General features: G+C 43.3%; 1 protein-coding gene across 1 annotated transcript; it reads left to right on the top strand.

Moving 5' to 3' along the window:
• Nucleotides 1-444: 444 nt before the first annotated feature.
• On the top strand, nt 445-3,078 carry TRIL (TLR4 interactor with leucine rich repeats). The gene has a single exon (XM_007466092.1). It carries the CDS (start codon nt 652-654, stop codon nt 3,076-3,078), a length of 2,427 nt encoding a protein of 808 aa, XP_007466154.1. The 5' UTR covers nt 445-651.
• The last annotated feature ends 13,022 nt before the right edge of the window (nt 3,079-16,100 follow it).

Here is a 16,100-nt window from a genome sequence, read left to right as displayed (position 1 = left end):
CCCTTCCCCCCCCCCCCCCCCGCCTGCATCCCCGGGGGGCAGAGTGTGGGAAGAACGAATTTCCGCCCGGTTTGCTCGCCACTCGCAGACTTGGGTCCCTTCCGGACGCAGCCTGCACACCCCCGGCTCCTCCCGGGGCTGTTCCACCCAGGCCGCGCTACCGGTCCCGGACTGGGAGCGAGGAGGCGCGGGCTGCGGGGGACGAGCCGCCCCGGCGCAGCAGCCAAGACGCGCCCGGAGGAGCTCTTGGAAGGGCTCCCGCCTGCAGCTGGGGAATCCGCTGGCGGGGAGAATCCGTGCCAGGGAATCCAGCTCTCCGGACTCAAGCTGCAAACAAAAAGCTCAGGTCTTGCTCCCTCCCTCCACGGCCCCCCCGCCCCCGACGCGCACCCGGAGAAAGTTCTGCAAAAATGCAACAAGTAGCACCCGGAGCTCGTGGAGCGCCCTGCGCCGCCTGACTTGGCCAGGCAAAGCCCGCCTGCAGAGACCCGGGCCAGCCACCGGACAAAGGGCGGAGGAGGGGCTGGACGGCGCTGCTAAGTCCGAAAGAGGCCATTTAGCGACTCTGGCCAGGCCAAGGGGAATGCAGAGGAGACACAGAGCCGGCGGGCCAAGAGGACGATCCGGCCGCAGAACGCAGGGCGGGCGGCGATGGAGGCTGCCCGCGCCTTGCGCTTCCTGCTCGTGGTGTGCGGCTGCCTTGCGCTCCCGCCGCGGGCCCAGCCGGTGTGTCCGGAGCGCTGCGACTGCCAGCACCCCCAGCACCTCTTGTGCACCAACAGGGGGCTCCGCGCTGTGCCCAAGACCAGCTCGCTGCCGAGCCCGCAGGACGTGCTCATCTACAGCCTAGGCGGCAACTTCATAACCAACATCACGGCCTTCGACTTCCACCGCCTGGGGCAGCTCAGACGGCTGGACCTGCAGTACAACCAGATCCGTTCTCTGCACCCCAAGACCTTCGAGAAGCTCTCGCGGCTGGAGGAGCTCTACCTGGGCAACAACCTCCTGCAGGCGCTCGCCCCGGGCACGCTGGCGCCACTGCGCAAGCTGCGCATCCTCTACGCCAACGGGAACGAGATCAGCCGCCTCAGCCGAGGCTCCTTCGAGGGACTGGAGAGCCTGGTCAAGCTGCGGCTGGACGGGAACGCCCTGGGGGCGCTGCCGGACGCCGTCTTTGCCCCCTTGGGTAACTTGCTCTACCTACATCTGGAGTCCAACCGGATCCGTTTTCTGGGCAAGAACGCCTTCGCCCATCTGGGGAAGCTGCGCTTCCTCAACCTCTCTGCCAACGAGCTGCAGCCCTCCCTGCGTCACGCGGCCACCTTCGCACCGCTGCGCTCCCTCTCCACCCTCATCCTCTCGGCCAACAGCCTGCAGCACCTCGGGCCGCGCGTCTTCCAGCACCTGCCGCGCCTTGGCCTACTCTCGCTCAGGGGCAACCAGCTCACGCACCTCGCGCCCGAGGCTTTTTGGGGGTTGGAGGCCTTGCGCGAGCTGCGCCTGGAAGGCAATCGTCTAAGCCAGCTGCCCGTGGCGCTGCTGGAGCCTCTGCACAGCCTGGAGGCGCTGGACCTGAGCGGCAATGAGCTGTCCGCTCTGCACCCCACTATCTTTGGCCACCTGGGCCGGCTGCGCGAGCTTAGCTTGCGCGACAATGCGCTCAGTGCCCTCTCCGGGGACATCTTCGCCTCCAGCCCAGCCCTCTATCGGTTGGACCTAGACGGCAACGGCTGGACCTGCGACTGCCGGCTGAGGGACCTGAAGCGCTGGATGGGTGACTGGCACTCGCAGGGCCGGCTCCTCACCGTCTTCGTGCAGTGTCGCCACCCTCCGGCCCTGCGGGGCAAGTACCTGGATTACCTGGATGACCAGCAACTGCAGAACGGGTCTTGCACAGATCCCTCACCCTCGGTTTCGCCGGCTGCCGAGAGCAACCGGCATGCCCTACTCACAGCCCCGGGGGAGGAGGTGGCGCCCCCTGCAGGTGCCCTCGCGGAGGAGCCGCAGCCACAGCCACAGCAAAGGGGTCGGTTTCTGCCAGGGGTGGCCTGGGATGGGGCCGCCAGGGAGCTTCTGAGTAACCGCAGCGCCCTAAGGCTGAGCCGGCGGGGCCCGGGCCTCCAGCAGCCGAGCTCCAACGCCGCTGCTGCCGCGGGCCCGGCGCCACACCCCCTGGACCTCCTCGAGAAGCCTGAGCGGGGACGTCCGACTCCGTCGGATCCAGCCCACACAGAGCCCACCCCGACGGCCACGCTGGGCTCTGCGCCAGCCGGCGACCCCTGGCAGCGCGCGGCGAAGCAGCACCTGGCTGCGCAGCAGCAGGAGAGCACCGCCCAGTCCGACGGCGGGGTCGGCCTGCCGCCGCTGGTATCCGACCCGTGTGACTTCAACAAGTTCATCCTGTGCAACCTGACCGTGGAAGCAGTGGGCGCCAACAGCGCCGCGGTGCGCTGGGCGGTGCGCGAGCACCGCAGTCCCCGGACGCTGGGCGGCGCGCGCTTCCGCCTACTCTTCGACCGCTTTGGCCAGCAGCCTAAATTCCACCGCTTCGTTTACCTGCCTGAGCGCAGCGACTCGGCCACGCTTCGCGAGCTGCGGGCAGACACCCCCTACCTGGTGTGCGTGGAGGGCGTGCTAGGCGGCCGGGTCTGCCCGGTGGCTCCCCGGGACCACTGCGCGGGGCTGGTCACCCTGCCGGAGCCTGGGAGCCGGAGCAGCGTCGACTACCAACTGCTGACCTTGGCCCTGCTGGCCGTCAACGCACTGCTGGTACTCCTGGCCTTGGCGGCCTGGGCGTCGCGCTGGCTGCGTAGGAAGCTGCGGGCCAGGCGGAAGGGCGGGGCCCCCGTCCACGTTCGCCACATGTACTCTACCCGACGGCCCCTGCGCTCCATGGGCACCGGCGTGTCTGCCGACTTCTCTGGCTTCCAGTCGCACCGGCCGCGCACCACCGTGTGCGCACTCAGCGAGGCTGACCTCATCGAGTTCCCGTGCGACCGCTTCATGGACAGCGGGGGCGGCGGCGCGGGCGGCAGCCTGAGGCGGGAGGACCATCTCCTGCAGCGATTTGCCGACTAGGTAGATCCGGGCCTCCAGGGGTGTGGAGACCATTTCACTGGCCTTGAGGAGGGGAGCCACCTCTCCGCGGGCCCCCGCAGCCCACCTCAAGGGAAGATCTCATTTTATCCGACCTTCTCTTTTCCCCCTTTTGTGCGCTTGCCAGAGAGGCCAAAGGGGACAGATGGCTAATTCTGCACCACCTTCCAATCCCAGTGCTCACTTGTGAAGTAAATGGATGGTATTGGTGGTCAAGAGCAAGAGTAGGGGACAAATGGATGGTGGGGTCCAGAGGTGGGAGGCCTTCTTAACGTGCAGACATTGGTGCAGCTATGAGAATGGATTTTTTTTTTTTTGACATTGTAATGCAGGCTGGCCCCCTTTGGGATAGAAAAGGGTGCTCCTTGCTCCCTACGTGACCAGAAAGAGATTTGGATGCATGCATTTTTTGTTTGTTCAGTGTCAAACAGAGGAGTTTTGTTTCTATTTAAGGAAAAAAGAACTTATTACCATTACAAAGGAGGCTTGGCAACTGACTTCACTGGCCTGGTGGTCTCTGCCAAGAAGGGTGATGTTGTAAACAGGTGGTAAAGTTTAACACACTCTTTGTTGGTTGATAGAACATTCAGGAAAACTTAATGTTTAAATAATTAGAGACGCTGTTTTTTTTTCAACAATGTGAAGAGCTCTAACATTTAACACACTGACCAATAAACTCAAGGACTATTTTAGTTGAGCCGCGCAGTTCAACTATTTTCCTTTTAACATTAACACCACAAAAACTTTTGCTGACCTTGGGGTTAACTAAGATTACATAGTTTCTCAGGAGAAGGCTGCATGCAAGACTTCTCTGTCAGGGTTGCTCCTGTGGCTTTTTAATTTTATTTTTTTAAACCTATATGTGGAAAAGGAATGTCAATGCCAGACTCGATAGAAGAATGTAACGTGTACATAACCGATGACCCCATAGGGAATGGCAGTGTTCTAGTTCACTTACCACATCTCTGACAACCTGTCCAGATTGGAATAAATGGGATGTGGTACTTCTCACGCTTTCATCAGTGACACACAGTCGACTGTGCACAGTTGACTTGAGTTGCACAGTTAAGTGATCAAGGTAATTTGCTAATAGGAGGTGAGCAAAAGGTGACTTGCAATTGATAGTATAATGTTTGATCATGTTATTGTCTTTATATGAAAGAAGAGTAGAGGGGGAAAATGTGAAAAAATGTACATCGGTGGTTGTGTGTTTCTACTAAAACCAGAAGATTATGAGTACTTAAACCTCACTGTGAAGTAATTATATATTTTGCAAATGAATCCCTCCATTACCCAGTGTTTTTTTTCCATGTTATTAAATCTTTTAGTTAATAATTGCAGTGTTTTTGTTTTAAACTTAGGATTAGGCTCCTTTATATGTTCCGTTGTTTTCAGCTATTTGGGATACTTTCATTCCCTGATATTTATGAAGTAGATGTTTATCACTAAATGTAGTGCTTTGGTTTACATTAATAATTTTGTGTGTGGTCAAAAAACGCAGTCACTTGGAAGATGTACAGGATGGTTGTATTCACCGCGGTTATAGATTAATTGGCAGTGGGGTGCCGGGGAGGCCACTGCAAAGGTGCTAAGGCTAACAGTGAATCTTCTGTTTAGGGCCTTAAGCCCCCCAGGGTCCTGAAGACTCAGGGAATCTATCATAGTCCAGGGATCCTTCAACCCCATTCCACTCCTTTTATGTTTGGCCTCCATTGAGCCAGGCCTGCCGTTGTCCCAACAGCTGAGTAGGGACACTGGGATTTAAATGAGCTGATCTTTGTTTATGTTCAGATGAGTAAATGTCCAGACCACTTAAAGTACAGCTGTTTTTCTGGCAGTCTTATCTGTGGGGTCCAAACTTAATAAACCACAGGAAACAGACTGTTATTCTTAGTTTGCTGCCAGGGCTTGCTTCAGATTCCAAGCGTATTGGTACTTGGGAGAAGTGTAGTTGTTTGCTCTTATTTGCAACCTTTTGGTTATCTTGCAGCTTTTGTGCTCCTAGCTTTTTCATTCAGAGAGCAATTGCATTTCTTAGCTCTTGCTTTTACACAGTGGTGTAATAAAGTGAGTCCCATTGAAAGTCTGAACAAGACCTCTGGTTCTTCCCACCACCTACCCTTTCAACTGCAAAAATCACTGAAAATGCTTAATGCCTAAATCCATGTAAAAACACTTTCACTGGAAAGTCTTTCAGTGGGAAATGAATAAATGTTATACATTGTTTTGTTCAGTTATGTCAATAAACCCACTTACTAATGGAGATGTTTTCTTGTTGGAGTTTCCAAATATTTTATACCCTTTGTAATGGTACACTGCATTTTTCTACAGCAGTTTTCATCAGTGAAAATGAAACATAAGCTGGAAGTCTTTCCTCTTTCACTCTTTTAATTTCCATTTCCACAGTAGAGTGTGGACTTAATTTTTAAGAAACGCTGTGTGACCTTCTAGCCAAAGAAACAATGAGATGACTCTAAAAGCAGGTGGTCACCTGTGGTGTGAAAATGCTGTTAAAACACCAGTGACAGCAAAATGATGGGTCTCAGCAGGATTCAGCTGTTTAAAGGACACTGAATTAGAAGTCAAGCCCTTTGACTCTCATGGTCAATGAGAAGGAATTACCTTGAACTGGAGGCCATCTTTGCCATTACGAAGTACATGAAAAATAAAATTCCTAAAGAAAAAAAGAATAAACTTTGTAAGAGGTAGGAGTGTTCAGTTAAAGAGCCATTGACACAGTCTGGAATGTGTTGGGGTCCTCAGCTCAGCCAGTAAGATTATTGCTTTCATGAGGGCAGATCATTTTGTGATGCTGCCAGGTGATAATTAGCGTGTGATCAGACCACCTTCACTGACTTGCCAAACACCTGGTTTTCACCAGCAGTACAGTAACATGGGCAGCTACTGTATATTAAGAAACTATTACAATAGACACTGGATTACCTGGTGTTTGTACTTAACCACTCCCCCCTTTGCCTCTGAGAGTTGGGGATAAGTGATAATGAAGCATTCTCATGCCAGAAATGTATTCAAAATTCCAGACCATGACCCGGGATGAAGACAGACTCTTACCCAGCCTCATATCTTCATCATCTCAGAGAATTATAACATCACTAAAGTTCAGAATGATTTTAAAGTGGTGAAAAAGTTTTAAGTCGTCTGAGATTGCATTCTTTCCATTTACTTAATCTCTTTGTGCCTTAGCTTCTGCAGCAGTAAAATGGGAATCCTGGGTCCTGACTCCATAGTGCAATTTTGAGGAATAAATGGGTAAAAAGTGTTAGCACCGGTTACAGGGCAAGTGTTCAATAAATATTAGATGTATTATTGGTAGCATGACAGTTGTATGATACATTTTAGAAGTTTCACGGACAAGGCATTCTGCCCTAACCCATTAGAAGATTCACGTAATGAGATTACAGTGACTCCCTTCCCCTTGTTTTGTTTAATTGAGGCTGTTCTATAATTTAGTGTGGAAGGATAGTTCTTGAAATACTTTCTCATTACTTAAAAAAAAGAAGTGAATATGCTACTACTTGAGCAAACTTTCCTATGTTTAGTAAACTGTTGGCGTAAGTTAATTCATCCTTTAGATCAGAACTAAGGCTGCATAAATGGTCTTGCTTACATAGGGCCCCTCTTCCTGTTAACTTAGTGATAACATTTCCAAGTGTCCTTTTACTCTTAGTTTACTCAGAAGGATACTTTACACACACAAGTGCTTTTTTCCTAGGGATTTCAGGTCACTTCATCCTTCTCAATCATGTGGCAAATAGTGTTGTTTTCATTTTGCACGGGAGACTGAAGAATTGGAGACTATACTTATTTATATTGACTACTGAAATAATTAGGAAAAAATGTGGCTTCCTGAAACCTGGTTGCTTTAACTTGAGGCAGACTACCAAAATATCCCATTACATATGTTTGAGAGATTTTAAGCTCCAGGCAATGTGATTCCGTATGGACACAGAAACGTGGCTTTGTAATTTGGCTGTGAACTGGCATCAGACACTAGAGAAATTGTCATGTGCCAACACTGCAAGCAACAGCATCTCCTGGCTGTGTAACTTCATAACATTTCTTTCAAACTCACTGAAGTTTTATAAATGCTAGCTCTGTGCCATAGTTAATGCTGAGACAGGCAGCACTGTTGTATGTTTAGACCAGCTGTAGCCAAGTAGCAATTATTCACCTTTCCAAGTTACAGTTTTTGATGAAGTAAGGCTTACCCTACAGCTGACTGTATACTTAACTCTTAGTATATGTACACTGTAGCATGTGCAGACATACTTTTAATGGTGACCACCCTCTTATTCCTTTCTTTCTCAATTGTGTCTTTCTAAGGATTTTTATTTTAGGAAATTAAACTGAGTGCAAATAATAACAAACACCCATATTAGCACCACTCAATGACAGTTAACATTTTGCAATGTTTGTTTTCAGCCTTAATTAATGTCTTTATTGACAAAACCCCTGATTTCCTTCCCCACACTCTGTCTTCTAAAGTAACTACCACTGTGAGTTAGATATGTGTCCTTCTAACAGTCAGTTCTCCTTATTCACAGAAGTTATGTTGTATAAGTTCACAGCAAACATTGAATTAGCAAATACTGAACCATTGCTCCCAGGAGAAATTCAGGGTTAGGTTCCTGTGAGCCTCTGGTCACAACATTTTCATCAACCTATCAATATATACCCTTATTTTATGTGTGTTTCTGTTTAAAGACACCTTATTTAATATATATAATTAATTTATTAACATTGAACTCATGCCCAACAGCACCATAACTTGTGCCTGAAGGAAGTGTATCTAACTTGTGTGTTTTCCCCCTAAGACACGTCACAGCCTTTCTGCACTTAGGGACACTAGCCAGCACTTTTGCACTGTGCTTGGGAGCCCTTTTAAACAGAAAAATTGCCAACAAAAAGCAGGAAAATGCAAAACATGTGGCACTAAGAAGATTCCCTTCTTTTTATGGCTAAGTAATATTCCATTGTGTGTATATATATATATATATATATATATATATACCACATCTTCTTTATCCATTAATCTGTTGATGGAGACTTAGGTTGTTTCCATATCTTGGCTACTGTAAATAATGCTGCCATGAATATTGGGGGTGCAGGTATCTTTTCAAGTTAGTGTTTTTGTTTTCTTTGAATAAATACCCAGAAGTGGGTAGCTGGATCATATAGTAGTTTTATTTTTAGCAATCTTTTGTCTTTTAAATGGTAACCACATTATGTGGTTGTATTGTTGATGATGGTGGCTTTGGGTGTGTGTGTTGAGGCTGGAAGTGGGAAGGGTTTCTTTTAAAACAATTTTAGTTTGATATTTTCTAGTTATTCTCTCTGAAGTGTTTTGCTCCCTTGCTACATGTGCAGAATCTCTATATTTCTTCTTTAGGACTGCTTATCATACATTTAAACTGTACCTATTTGTGTGTCTTTTCTTACCTTTGCACACTTATTACTTCCCCAATTCTCAGGAAGGGCTCCACAAAGAAAAAAGGGCTAAGTACATCCCTGGGCTAAGTATATCCCTGACCCCACCTGCTCTGGAACCACTTTTCAGAAGGTGTTGACCTCTGCTTCCCATCTCTTTTGAAAGACTTTCTGACACTCTTTGTGCCAAGGAAAAGGGTGACTTGCTCTGAAAATATAGTTTGCTTCTTGGAAGATCTCATTTATGTGCTCTTAGTGCTTTCACACACCTTATTTGGTTGTATGCTTTTTCTATTTCTGTTGTGATTGCTGGACACCACACTCACACACACACACACACACACACACACACACACACACACACCAATTTCTGTTTGTTTTTGCCTTGTGCTTAATTCTGCTTAGGCTGTTCTTTCTTATACCTTGTTGGTGTCTCTCATTATAACCATAGTATAATTATCAAGATCAGAAAAGTTAACACTAATAAAATGCTATTGTCAAATCTACATTCCATATTCAAAATTTGTCAATTGTCATAATAATGCCCTTCTTAGCTATTATGCCCTTGGATCAATGTAGAATCATGCATTGCATTTAGTTGTCATGTTATTCTCTCTTTTTTTCTTTCTTTCCCTCTCTTTCCATTTTTCAATTTTGTTTTTTTTTTAAAGTAAGGTTTATTGAGGTATAATTTACGTAGAGTTCAGTTTACCCTTTTTGAGTGTACAGTTCCATTAGTTTTCACAAATGCATACAGTCATGTAGCTACCACCCCAATCAAGATATAAAGCATTTCCATCAACACAAAAAGTTCCTTTTTAGTCAATCCCCTTCCCCCTGACTCCAGCCATGGGCAATTACAGATTTGATTTCTGTCCCTATAGTTTTGCCTGTTCTATAATTGCATATATATGCAATCAGACAGTATGTTGCATTTTGTGTCTGCCTTTTCCCCTCATCATAATGCTTTAAGATACATCCATTTTATTGTGTGAATCAGAAGTTCATTCCTTTCCGCTGCTGAGTAGTATTCCATTGTGTGGATGTACCATACTTTGTTTATCTATTTGCCAATTAATGGATATTTGAGTTGTTTTCATTTGGTGCGGTTATGAACAAAGCAGCTAAAACGTTTGCATACAAGTCTTTGTATGGAAATGTGTTTCATTTCTCTTTAGTAGATTCCTAGGAGTGGGATTGCTAGGATGTTTGGTAAGTGTGTGTTTAACTTTATAAGAAACTGCCAAACTGTTTTCCAAAGTTGCCCTACCATTTTGCATTCCCACCAGCAATGTATGAAATTTCACATTGTTTTACACACTTGTCAGCACTTGGTTTTTCCCTGTTTCAATAAAGGCATTCTGTTAGGTGTGTAGTATTATTTTATTTGGTTTAATTTGTATTTCCCTAATGACTAATGATATTGAGGATCTTTTCATGTAAGTATTTGCCGCTTGTGTATCTTTGGGGAAGTGTTTGTTCAGATCTTTTGTTTTTTATTGGGTTCTTTGTATTCTTATGAGGTTATAAGAATATTTTATGTGCTTTGGATACAAGTCCCTTGTCAAATATATGTTATGCAAATATTTTCTCCCAGTCTGTGGTTTACCTTTTCATTTTCCTAGCAGTGTTTTTCTTTACATTTAGGACTATAATCCATTTCAAATTGATTTTTATATGGTGTGAGGTATGAATCCAGCAAAGTTAACCTTTTTCTTTTTGTGGTAGGCGGGCCTCTCACTGTTGGGGTCTCTCCCGTTGCGGAGCACAGGCTCCGGACGCACAGGCTCAGCGGCCATGGCTCACGGGCCCAGCCGCTCCGCGGCATGTGGGATCTTCCTGGACTGGGGCACGAACCCGTGTCCCCTGCATCGGCAGGTGGACTCTCAACCAGTGCGCCACCAGGGAAGCCCATAACTTTTTTTTTTTTTTTGCATAGGTATATCTACTGGTCCAGCAACTTTTGTTGAAGAAACAATACTTTCTCTATTGAAAAATCTCTGCAACTTTGTTGAAAACGATCTGTTGGCCCTATGTGTGGGTCTGTTTCTTGAAACTCTATTCTGATCCATTGATCTATATGTCTGTCTTTCTGCCAATACCAAATTTTCTCGAAATCAAGTTGTGTGAATCATCCAAATTTTCTCCTTTATCAAAGTTGATTTTGGCTGTTTAGCTTTTTTAATTTTCCATAAAAATTTTAGAGTCAGCTTGTTATTGCAACCAAAAAAAGTTAAAAAGCCTGGTGGGATTTTGATTTGGATTGCCTTAAATTTATAGATCAGCTGGTGATAATTGACATCTTAATACTGACTCTTGATCTGTGAATACAGTATATCTATCAATTCATTTCGTTCTTTTAAATTTCTCTAACAAATGTTTTATAATTTCAGCCTGCAAACCTTGCACCTATATTGTCAGCTCTATCTCTAAGTATTTCACATTTTTGATACTTTTGTAAATGGTACTTTTAAAAAACTTCAATTCCCAGGTGTCCATTCCTAGCATATAGAAATAAAATTGGTTTTTAGGGCTTCCCTCGTGGCACAGTGGTTGAGAGTCTGCCTGCCGATGCAGGGGACATGGGTTCGTGCCCCGGTCCGGGAGGATCCCACATGCCGCGGAGCGGCTGGGCCCGTGAGCCATGGCCGCTGAGCCTGTGCGTCCAGAGCCTGTGCTCCGCAACAGGAGAGGCCACAACAGTGAGAGGCCCGCGTACGCAAAAAAAAAAAAAAAAAAAAGAAACAGCAACCCAATGTTGAATAGAGGTGGTGAGATAAGGTTTTCTTGACTCATTGCTAATCTTAGGGAGAAAACAGTCAATCATTGACATTAAGTATGATGTCAGCTCAAGATTTTATATATTAACAGATTCCCTTTATCAGGATGAGGAAGTTAGTTTGCTGAGAGTTTTTATCATGAAAGTATGTTGAGTTTTGTCAGTTGCTTTTTCTCCGTTATTGAAATGATCATATTATTTTCCGTTTTAGTTTGTGGATATGGTGAATTAACATTGATTCTAGGATGAATCCCACTTAGTCATGATATGTTATCATTTTTATGTATTTTGCTAGTTTCAACTTCTCCATATTTTGTGAAGAAGAATTTTTTCATTTATGTTCATAATGAGTATTTGTTTCTAGTTTTCTTTTCTTGTAATGTCTGTGTCTGGTTTTGGTGCCAGAGCAATGCTAGCTCCATAAAGGGAGCACCGTTTCTTTCATTTCTATTTTCTGAAAGAGCTTGTGTAGAATATGCATTATTTCTTCCTTAAATGTTGGTGGTTCACTTCTTTGCCTGAAGTTTTCTTTGTGGGAAGGTTTTTAACTACGAGTTAAATTTCTTAAATAGATATAGGACTCTCCAGATGATCTAATATTATTGAATAAGCTTTGGTAATTTATGTCTTTCAAGGAATTTGCCCATCTCACCAAAATTATCAAATTTATTGGCATAAAGCTGTTTAGACTATTCTCCTATTATTCGTTTAATATCAGTAGAATCTATAGTGATGTCCCCTATTTCATTTTGGATATTGGAAATTTGTGTCTTCTCCTTTTCGGTTTGGCTAAAGGTTTGTCAATTTTATTGATCTTTACAAAGAGTCAGCTTTTGATGTCATTGACTTTATTGATGTCATTGACTTTAATTGTTTTTCAGTTTTACTGATTTATGCTCTTATCTTCATCATCATTCTCAACTTTCTCCTTGCTTTGGATCTCTTCTTTTTCTAGTTGCTTAATGTAAAAACTTTAGATCATTGTGACCTGTTTTGTTCTACCAATATAGTCATTTAGTACTATAAAGGCTACCAATTTCCCCGCAAATTTTGTTATGTTGTATTTCAATTTTGATTCAACTGAAAATATTTTCTGATTTTCATTATGGTTTCTCCTGAGAAGTGTGTTGTTTAATTTCCAAACATTTGGAGATTTTCCAGATATCATTGTTGTTGATTTCTAGTTTGATTCCTTTGTGGTCAGAGATTTCAATTCTTTTACACTTGTCGAAATTTGTTTTATGGCCCAGAATATTTTCTATATTGATAAACGTTCCATGTGCACATGAAAAGAATATATATTCTGCTATTTTATGTACAGAATCTAATAAATGTAAAGTAAATACGGCTGGTTGGTAGTATTGTTCAGCTCTTCTATTTCGTTGCTGATTTCTTTTGTCTATCTGCTCTATTACTGAGAAGGAAATGTTGAAGTCTCCAATATAATGTGGATTTGTCTGTTTCTCCTTTCAGTTACCTCAATTGTTTTTGTGTATTTTGAAGCTCTATTTTGGATTGTTTTATCTTATTATCTAACAAACCCTTTGCATTATGTAATGTCTCTCTTTAGCCTTGCTAAAAATATAGCCAGTTCAGTTTTCTTTAGGGGAAATTATGTATATGTTTATATAAAATAATTTATGTACTTATATATAACATTATATGTTTTATAATACATACATATATTCTCATTTAAAAAAATCATTTCTGGTGCTCTATAATTATGAGAGTAAGTCCCAGTTTCCTTCTACCTGAGGAACTTCCTTTAACATTCCTTGTAGTTCTGTTGGCAATGAATTATCCTGTCTTTTGTTTTCAGAAAATGTCTTTATTTTCTGAGATATTTCTTTGGGGGTGTAGAGATTTCTTCATTGACTTTTTTTTCTTTCAGTACTTTAGAAATGTTTCTCTATTGTCTTCTAGCTTGCTTAGCTTTTGGCAAGGGGTCTGCTCTAATTACATTGGTTTCTATATATAATGTCTGTCTTTGTTCTAGCTGCATTCAAGATTTTTCTCTTTAAGTTGTCTTTCAGCAGTATGCTTGTGATGTGTCCATGTGTTTTAAACATTGTTCAAACTGCTTAGGTCTCTTTGAGCTTCTTGCATCTGTGGTTGTCTTTCAGTAGTTTTAGGAAATTCTTAGCCATTTGAAATAGTTTTTCAAATATTTCTTCTGCTCTGGTTTCCTTCTCTCTTTTACCTGGAAATCTAATTACGTGTATGTTAGACCACTTGTTATTGTCCTATGTACCTCTTGGATATTCTGTACTCCTTTTTCTTTTACATGTTTAAAATCTTTGTAATTCAGTTTAGATAATCTCTATTGGCCTATCCTTAAGTTTACTAATCTTTTTCCAACTGGTTCTAGTCTGCTAATTAGCCCTTCAAGGAACTACTCATCCCTGATACCTTTTTTTTCCCCTAGCATTTTCTTTGGTTTCTTTTTTTTTTTTTTAATAAATGCTTTTTAAAATTAATTAATTAATGTATGTATGTATGTATTTTTGTCTGCACTGGGTCTTCATTGCTGCACACGGGCTTTCTCTAGTTGCGGCGAGCGGGGCTACTCTTCACTGTGGTGTGCAGACTTCTCATTGCAGTGGCTTCTCTTGTTGCGGAGCACGGGCTCTAGGGCATGTGGGCTTCAGTAGTTGTGGCACGTGGGCTTAGTTGCTCCATGACATGTGGGATCTTCCCTGACCAGGGCTCGAACCCGTGTCTCCTGCATTGGCAGGTGGATTCTTAACCACTGCGCCACCAGGGAAGCCCTGGTTTCTTTTTAAAAATGTTCCTCTCTGTTGAAATTCCATATCTGTTCATTTGTGTCGTGTAACTTTCCACTAAATCTTTTAATATGTTAATTCTTAGTTGTAGTAAAGTCTCTGTCTAATAGTTTCAACATCTAGGCGTCTGAGTCTAGTTGTATTGATTGCTTTATATTTAAACAATAGGCTGTTTTATCATGCTTTTTTCTTCTGAGCTTTATAAGTCTTATAAATGAATGCTAGACATCGTGTCAGAAGAATGTGCAAGACAGAGACAAATAGTATTTATGCCCAGAAGTGGATACAGCTCTTCTTCTGTTAGGCTATACCAGTGAAGAATTGAATCAACTAAGTCAGTACTTGAGCTGAGTTTGGATTTTCTTGTTGCTATTAGTGTACCACAGACTTCAAATTTATTCAGTCATATGCAGATTTATTTGTCAAACAGCATGTTTAACCTTGATTTTTTAAATTGTTTATTTTCAGAAGCATTTATTATGTGTAGTAAATAAGAAATTTCCTTGATTTGACAGACTGTGTTTTGGGAGATTTTATACACCTGGATGTTTTTAAGTTAAGTTTGTGTAATAATTTATGTTAATATAATGAAAATTAGCACCCAGGAATATGTTTTATTTTTACTTAACTCTTAACCCCCCAACATTATATAAAACATGGAGACTCCTTTCCAAATAAGATTAATGTGAGATTTCTTTTGTAATGAACAGCTCTATGAATTGGATTACATGCAGGTAGCATCTGAAAGAGTTCAAGTGAAGAAGAGTGAAGAGTTGTGTACTTTTTTTTTTTTTTTTTTTTTTTTTGAGTTCTCCGCCCCCTGTTTCTAAACATTGGGCTGCTTGTATTTGAATCAATTGCAGATTCCCTGTCCCTAGCCCTGGACATTCTGATGGGCACGAACCCGCATCCCCTGCATCGGCAGGCGGACTCTCAACCACTGCGCCACCAGGGAGGCCCAGAGTTGTATACTTTTTAAAGCCCTATGTTTGGCGCTTTCAGTGTCAACTTGAGAACATCATCAATCATGGTATCATGAATTCTCAATTAGACATTTTACTATATACTTCATTTGCTTAGGAAGAAGCCCTGTCTTGTAAAAGCCAATGCCTTTCTATTGTTCACACTGAACTCTAAACAAATACTTAACCTGAAACCGAACTGATGGAGGAGGAACACAAAGAATTATATACAGTAGGATTCTTGTTTAGTGGAATAATCCACAGATGCCCCACTCCTGGCAAGGACTGTGCAAACCTGATACTGTGTAATAATCACCAGATCTCAAAAATTTAGATAGACAAAAAATAGCTCATTGTCACAGAGAAAATAAAAAAACTTAGTTTTAATATTGCCTATTATTAACTGGCAACGTGGAATATCTTACAGAAGGGAGATGCTCTATTTGAGATTTTTATCTTTGTTTTTTTTTTACATTGCCCAAGCTTTATTTATTTAGTAAATTTTCACAATATTTTTCTTCCAAAGTGCTACACAGTAACAGCAACTAGGCAAGATCCAAAAGGCACTTAGTCTTCCATCTTCAGCTATTTTCACTGAGCTCTTTTCTAAGAGCTAACTCCAGTATCCAGCGGCTGTCTGGTTTAAGATGCAATGCACTCTCTGTTTTTTGCCTTCCAGACTCTCCTGTCTAAATCTTTTTTTTTTTTTTTTGACATCTTTGTTGGAGTATAATCGCTTTACAATGGTGTGTTAGTTTCTGCTTTATAACAAAGTGAATCAGCTATACATATACATATATCCCCATATCCCTTCCCTCTTGCATCTCCCTCCCCCCCTCCCTATCCCACCCCTCTAGGTGGTCACAAAGCACCAAGCTGATCTCCCTGTGCTATATGGTTTTATATCTGTATTATTTCCTGTATGTAAAGATTTAAAGTGAGTGTTGCATAAAGTGAGTATGTAAGACTGAAGTATTGACTATTTGGGGACAGAGGGCATTTAGTTTTGTTTCAGGCACTATTTTAAGAGCT

Source organism: Lipotes vexillifer, unplaced genomic scaffold (assembly GCF_000442215.2).
Source record: "Lipotes vexillifer unplaced genomic scaffold, Lipotes_vexillifer_v1.1 scaffold150, whole genome shotgun sequence".
NCBI lineage: Eukaryota > Metazoa > Chordata > Mammalia > Artiodactyla > Lipotidae > Lipotes > Lipotes vexillifer.
The sequence above is the reverse complement of the archived record's forward strand: the minus strand, read 5'-3'. Positions and strand labels throughout refer to the sequence as shown.

Coding starts and splice junctions, on each gene's coding strand:
- TRIL (XM_007466092.1), top strand. CDS start 652: ATGGAGGCTGCCCGCGCCTTGCGCTTCCTGCTCGTGGTGTGCGGCTGC.